The sequence below is a fragment of the Urtica dioica genome, chromosome 1 (assembly GCF_054948205.1).
Source record: "Urtica dioica subsp. dioica isolate 48M chromosome 1, U.dioica_male_clone48M_v1_H2, whole genome shotgun sequence".
Lineage (NCBI taxonomy): Eukaryota > Viridiplantae > Streptophyta > Magnoliopsida > Rosales > Urticaceae > Urtica > Urtica dioica.
Genome location: NC_142756.1, coordinates 19,598,819 through 19,606,362, shown reverse-complemented (window position 1 = coordinate 19,606,362; position 7,544 = coordinate 19,598,819). Strand labels below are relative to the sequence as shown.

At 36.6% G+C, this 7,544-nt stretch overlaps 1 protein-coding gene across 1 annotated transcript; it reads left to right on the top strand.

Moving 5' to 3' along the window:
* Positions 1 to 848: 848 nt before the first annotated feature.
* On the top strand, positions 849 to 3,962 carry LOC149407721 (protein DYAD-like; the record flags this gene model as incomplete). The annotated part of the gene is made up of 9 exons (XM_089621590.1): positions 849 to 872; positions 1,007 to 1,085; positions 1,205 to 1,317; positions 1,456 to 2,108; positions 2,199 to 2,582; positions 2,684 to 2,737; positions 2,898 to 3,015; positions 3,125 to 3,208; positions 3,708 to 3,962. Coding segments are annotated over exons 1-9 (1,764 nt in total), but the record flags the coding sequence as incomplete, so codon positions are not given.
* Positions 3,963 to 7,544: the final 3,582 nt, after the last annotated feature.

The following is a 7,544-nucleotide window of genomic DNA, read 5'->3' as shown; positions in this document are numbered from 1 at the left end:
CTCCCTCTGATGTTTTTTTTATATCCGTGTTAAAACTTTTCCTGATTTAATGAAATCCTTTTTTATTTTTTGCTTTTTTTTTATTTTTTTTTTATCAAGTCCGTATTCGGAATAGCGAGATCTCATTTTTTTTTTGGGTCCAATTTCGTCCATAAAGATCTTGTTTAAGACTGTTATCCTTGGAGCCTAATGACGGAAACTAAGCATTCTAAATCTGATCTCTCAACGATGTACTAATTATCTGATCTTGTTTTGCCTATGTATATTTGTTTAGATCAAAATCAAACCAATGGAGTACGAAATCAGCGACGAATTAAAAGTAAGCTCTCATTACCATCTACTTTCTTAACCAGGCACAGATTGAAAATATGATAAAAGTTTTTACAGACAAAAAAAAAGAGAAAAAAATTATGGTTAAAAGAACTCTCTCTCAGAACTTCTATGAACCTCAATTCATTCCATGTACTAACGGATGATGACAAAAGGTTTTCCTTTTTGTCTTTTGTAATTTGAGAGTATATATCAAGAAAACAAATTAAAAAAGAATTCTTAAGTCACATATAACTACCAGTCAATATACAACATAATTTTCTATCAGAATAAAAAAACTACATTGTTTAATTTCAAAAACTACTCAAGGGGCTTTAGCATTAGCATAAACCCAATGTGCAGAAATTCCCAAGTATTTTATGTTTGTATTTGAGCAAAAAGAAAAGTGTGTGTGTGTGTGTGTATATATATACATATATATATATATATATATATATATATTTGTATATACATCAGCTTAGGTGTGTGGATAATAATAATTTATATTTATACATATAAGAACATTGTTTGGAGAGATTATGGAATATGGTATTACTTGCAAGGTATCTGATATGTGTGCTAGTGATACTATCAAAATCATTAATTTTTAAAAAAGGATAATGTTATGATCATTGTACTGTGTCGTATTTGAATAAGTAGTGTTTGCACACACACTGATAATTTTATTTTTTTGCAGGAGGCTATGATGTACTTGGCAAAGAAAAAACAAAAAGCACAAAACCTTTGTTTGGCCAGACAATCTCTGCCATCTTCCGGTACGTACAATATACTATACCTTCCTACACCCAGAATTCATATTTTCTATTTAAAAAAAAAAAAAAAGTCATTTTTATATATACGTTGTCTAAGCCTTCTTTTTCCCATTTCCTACCAGACAGTGAAGAGCTTGAGCAACGACTTATAGTGGTGGGCTCTTTCTACGAATTGGACCACTCAAAACTCCCTCCAAAATCACCTGAGCAGCTCTATTCCATCCGAATCGTCATGGTATAATTATTTCTTCCATCAAATCCCCTTTTTTTTTTCTGTGGGTTTTTGGACACTAATGGTTATCTATTCCTTTCATTAAAAAGAGCCAACTTTATATGTCTGCATGTATAAACTCAGAGCTATGGGTTTTTCCAGGTGAACAACGAGGCTTCACACAGAGTTTCACTGAGGTTCCCAAGCGTCCATTCCCTCAGAGCCCACTTCAGCGACAAGTCACAGGGAAGAAAGCTTCCTGGTTTGGACGAGAAGTACGTGATGGGTTCGGACACGGCGGCGAGGGTGCTTCGCCGGAGAATCCCGCCTCGTGAAATGGCTGAGTGCGGACACAACTGGAGCTTCTGGTCGCCGGCGAGTCAGCCTTCGGAGAGAGGCTCTTGCTGGTCTCACCTCAACTTCGACGGCATGGTTCAGTGGGGAAGTAGGAGACAAATCAGGTTCTTGAATCGCCATGAAGAGTACGCTTTGGGACTCTCGAGTAACGCCAACGCCAATGATAATGACAATGACGACAAGAACACAGAAGATGGGGATAAAGATGACGACGATGATGATGAAGAAGAAGAAGTAGAAGAGGCTGTGATGAGAGACGACGAAGAAGAAACTGTTGAGGCTGTCATGACTCGTCGCTCCAGTAAGAGAAAGAAAAAAATTAAGACTAGAAACAACAATGATGATAAGCCAGGAAGCTCAAAAAGGGCAAAACGTAAGAAGCAAAACCCATCTGAGAACGCTCGGAGTGGTAAGAAGATGGTCTTCAAAAACTCCATTGAGAGATGGTCTGAGGCGAGGTGAGAGAAATGTCATTTTTAAATATATTTTACCGTTTAGCTGTATTTTTTTTTTTTTTTTATAGCCTTATAAATGAATATGTTGTGAAGGTACAAGCTAGCTGAAGAGAACATGTTGAAGATCATGAAAGCGAAAGAAGCCTTTTTTGGGAAGCCAATTCTGAGGCCAGCGCTGAGAGCCGAGGCGAGGAAGCTCATCGGAGACACTGGCCTGCTCGACCATTTGCTGAAGCACATGGCCGGAAAGTTGGCGCCCGGCGGGGCGGAGCGGTTTCGCCGCCGCCACAACTCCAACGGAGCGATGGAGTATTGGATTGAGAGCGCTGATTTGATGGATATCAGAAAGCAAGCTGGGGTTCAAGACCCATATTGGACTCCTCCACATGGCTGGAAGCCCGGAGATAATCCCTTTCAAGATCCTGTATCTGCGAAAGAAATTAAGTTGCTGAAGAAAGACATTGCCAAGATTCAAAAGTATGATGATTTATTGACATAAAGTTGGTTCCTTTTTTGCTGTAAATATATACGACCCTTTTTTCATGGTTTTTTTTTTTTCTTTTCTTTTCTTTTTATAGAAACAGTCAGGAAGAGAGTAAGATGATCAAGGAAGAGATCGCCAAGATGAAGAGGTAATATGACTATGACATTTTGCATCTTTCTTTCTTTATTTTTTTTATATTATTTGGTATTAGACGCATATAATGATAAACAAGTTTCTAAATTTTTATTTTTCAATTCGTTTGCTATATTGCTTTATCTTAATGAATTGAACATGTACGGATTTTACAGGAGTGTGGAAGAACTTTCTTTCAACCATCCTGATCATAATTTAGCTATGGCGATCCATGCGAGTTCTGATCTGACGTGTGTGCAAAGTGACAATGAAAGTTCTCCAATACTGAAGAAGGTGAGGGTTAAACAAAAACTCATTATTTGGTACTGTACAAGCATGTCATTCATAGAGTTCGGATTTATTATTATTATTATTATTATTATTTTTACATTTACTTTGGCAGGTTATCCAGAAGGAATTGATGGATTTTAAATCAAAGGTGGAAGAACAGCTTGCGGAATTTTCTGGGTGTTTAAATGCCATGAAGGTATAATAAAAACAATCCATAACATCTAGACTATAGTCCTTTTATCTGCATGCATGTTCTATTTGGATAGCTCATGGACTCACGGTTAAATTCATTGGTCAAATTATTACTTTTTGTGCATGTAGGTAGTAATAAATTATTGTGAAAACTTTAGTACTAAACGCGACCCATGTTTTCTCTATGGATGAATTTGGTAGTGCCCATATATTAAATTGTTCCAAACAGACACATTGGGCCCTATAGTTCCTTAGGCCAATGATTGAGTTTTGTTTTTTTAGAGTATAATAGGACAGCCATCATAAATGATATTGCATTTCTTTATATACCATTATATAGTAGGGAAAATATTGTGTGGGACTGGGACGTGCCTGGTAATTTAACAATTGATGCTAACCAATAACTAGTGATAATTAGCTAATAGATGGAAGCAAAAACAATTGTGTCTTCTTTTATACTAAAAAGTAACAGTAGAGTACTATGTCCTGTGAATGTCATGCAGGGACGTATGGGAAAGTGGTTGTCAGAAATGGAAGAGCCACCATTAGCATTAGCACAGCCAAAGGCAAAGGCAGAGGACAAGGCAATGAGGATTGAGAGGCTGAAGAGCGGTTTCAGGATCTGCAAGCCACAGGGCTCTTTCATGTGGCCCAGCAACACCCTCACTCTCACGCCTCCCTCTGCCTCCTCCACGTCAGCGCCACCTGGCATCCGCTCATTGGTCGCCCCTTCCTCGGCGGTCCCTCCTCAGCCCAAGACGCCCAGCTCTCAGACGCTCAACCTTGTGATCAACCTCAACGAAGCCCCGGATGAGCAGAACATCGCTGCTGTTGTGAGTCATACCATTTTAATGTGCTCTTCTTTTCTTAATACATCAAGAGATTAATCACATAGTTTTTAAAAAATTTCACAGGGAGACGAGGAAAAGGAAGAGGCTGAAGGAGAAGAAAAATGACTGGCTAGCTAGAAGTAAGAGATGGAGTTATTATTGATGCATATACATATAGTATTGACATGAGATTTAAATATATATGTAGGGGAATCAGTCGTTGGGAATTTTAAGGTATTTGAATATCTAAATTTATGTAGTTTTACTTTTCTATCTTGAAGATGTGGGATAGATATATAGATCATTGAAGTTTTTGATGCATTGAGTTATGTATACAAGAGAACGTTTATTATATATCTTGACTATGCTGTTTTCAATCAATATTTTATTTTATATTTCTTTTGTTTTGAGTACAATTTTATCACCCCCTCTCAACCGGGTTTCAGATTTATATTGATATTAGGTTTTGTCGCTTCGCACGAGTTTAATTGGAATTACTGATCGGTATGTTTATTCAGGTTAAATACTTTGATGAAATTCTCTTTCAACGCGAATAAAAGGAAACTAAATAATGCATTCACTTTGATTGTTTAAAAGAGAATTCTAAATATCAAAGTGTGCAAAAGATGAAAGTCGGATGAAGAAGTTTACAAAAAAAACAAGTACCTTATAAAAAACAACTACCATATGAACATAGTTTTGGACAACGTCAAGAGTTTTACCAAACAAAAAAATAAATAAATAAAAAAATCTACGTTAACAACTTGTAATTTAGTACAAAAGATATGCCACAAAGATTACTACCTTATAAACATAGATTAAAAGGTTCAAAACCATTTTCAAAAGAGTTATTTGTGGCGTGCTGTTTTGTGAGAGGATGCAGAAGATTCATCGTTTTCGTTGTCGGATGTGTTGTCATGAACTCGGTCTTTCAGTTTTGCTGGATTCTGAAATATTTTCAGTGTGCTGTCTTTTTTTGTCTTTGGCTTCATGAACTCAGTCTTCAACTTTGGTGGAGTCAGTAATGTTTTCAATGTGCATCTTCTTTTTATCTTTGGCTTGATGGATAATAATTCTGTCACTAATCTTGAAAACTTGATTCACTGTGTACTGTTGTTGTGTGGATGTAGAAGACGTGTTTGAGTAGTTGACGTAAAATGCTTTTGTGATTGCTTCTTCTGCTTTAAAGATTGTTTTCAACATCATTTTTTGTGAACCCTGATGAAGAAAAAAAAAGAGGTTAAAAAAACAGATAATAATAGTAATAACAAGTAAATTAAGGTTCTGTCATGTCTGTTAAGCTTTGTAATTACATGTTATTAGCCTCAGACATGAATATATTTATGAGAACTAAAAAGGATCAGAATTTGTACTTGTTCCAAGAGTTTAGATATATTCGCGGCTTTGCAAGAGAATATTTTTTCAGCGGTGTGTCCAAAAGAGATTGCGTCCAATGTTTGTGAGGCATCAGTTAGTTTTAGTTGAACGCGCAACCTGCATGGTTAAGGTGAAATCATAAGAGCGTGTACAAATTTTGATCGGATTAGGGAAAAACAATTATGCATAGTACTCACCATGGGATGGCTTTGATTTTTTCAACTTTACAAAATTCGCAGTTGAAGTATTGATTGTTTGGGAAGCCAACCCTTCTTTTGCAATTTGAGCATGCCGTATAGCAAAAGCTTTGCTCGTAGTTATGAACTGATGCTAATGCTTTGATCCAGTAGCTTCTAGATTTGTTCTCCTATTTATGTTTATGGTTGAAGAAAATAAAATTTAGTTACTATATTTAATGAAGAAAATATATTAACTTTTTTCATACCTTCATCGTGATTGTTACAAAATCAGCAAGTGTGAGTAAATCATCTTCCTTTGGTGGTGGAATTAATTGTGTTGTTGGATTTTTCTTCTGTTTTTTCGCCCATTTTTTCAGAATTGATGCATTTTCCATGTTCCTACATTAGAAGTTGAGTATTATGTAGGGTATAGGAGAAAATGCATAATAAAAATGTAATTGTGCACATACCACAAGACTAGTGTTTTAGGAATAGGAAATTCAGGATTTATATAAATTGTGCTCGAGGCTTGTGTTGTTAAAACAACACCATCTGCAATAATAAAGATATTTGTTATTAAAAAAATTAAACATGAAATATACAGAATAGTTTTAAAATATAGAGGTAGAATACCTTGATACACTACTACAAATATGGGCATCAGGTGCGACAAAAGTCGCACCTGATGCCCAAGAAGTTGCACCCGATAGTACTATCGGGTGCGACTTTAGGTGCGACTAAGTCGCACCTAATAGTCCGCAGCTAATACTATTAGGTGCGACACTATTGGGTGCGACTTATCGCACCTGACGTCGGACTTATTTTTCCGTGGGAAATCAAGAATAAGGCGGGAATTTGACTTTTGGGTGCGACATGTCGCACCCAATAGTCTTCCCGCCAACATATTGGGTGCGACAATTTTGTCTTCCCGCCAACCTAAATTTAATAAAAAAATTCTGTCCTACTTGGAAAAAGACTACGATGGCTGAGAAGAAATTCTCATTCTTATCATAAACTTGCCTACCAAATTGAGCTGGATGCTTGGCTCTACATCAACTATATAAACCACATTAAAATCTAATCTTTTTTACCTATCATCTAACCATGCATGACTAGTAATTCACCACTAAGTTGGATTAAAAACATTAATCATATGATAAGACAGTCATAACTACATACAAGATTTGGAGCATGCCTCTACCGACCCAATACTCCAACACCTGAAAAAGGGCAAGTGAAAAAAGAAAAAAAAATACCGGTGGCTGAGCGTAAGCCTCATAAAAAAAAGAATGAAAAAAAAGGAATTAAGCGTGAAAAGGAAAGAACCTTCCAGAACTTCATGATGAATTCCCATTCTGTCTGAGCGCACGGCGAGGTTCGGAGGGGCTCGGGACGACGACGGAGAAATACCGGTGGATAGCACAACTCACGGCCAAGCACAACTCACGGCCAACATCACAAAATTCAAACCAACCTCGTCCAAAAATCCAAAACGAACACAAACCCAACCTCAAATCAAACCAATAATCATGAAAATAACCTCAAAATCTCCATACCACGTTCAAAATAAAAAAAACCCCCAATTTCAAACATTCATAAACCATCAAGTCACAAGAATCGAACGCTCGATAAACATAAACAAGTCAAAAGAATTCTCGACAGCCTGACCCACTAGCGCTTAAGCCATCATAACTCGAGCTGCAAAACTTGAAATCGATTGATTCTAGCGGAAAATAAAAGTAGACTCATGTAGCTTTCTAACGAGATATTACAAGCATATATACGACAAGAATAGCTATCTCAAAAACAGCCCGTAAGTCACTGTTACAATTATGGAAATCCCGTTTTACCGCTGCGAAACACAAACTTTGGAAATTCATAACTCATTCAATACTCAATGGATTTACATGTTCTTGGTCATTTTAGAAAGCTCATACAGTCTACTATCCATGAA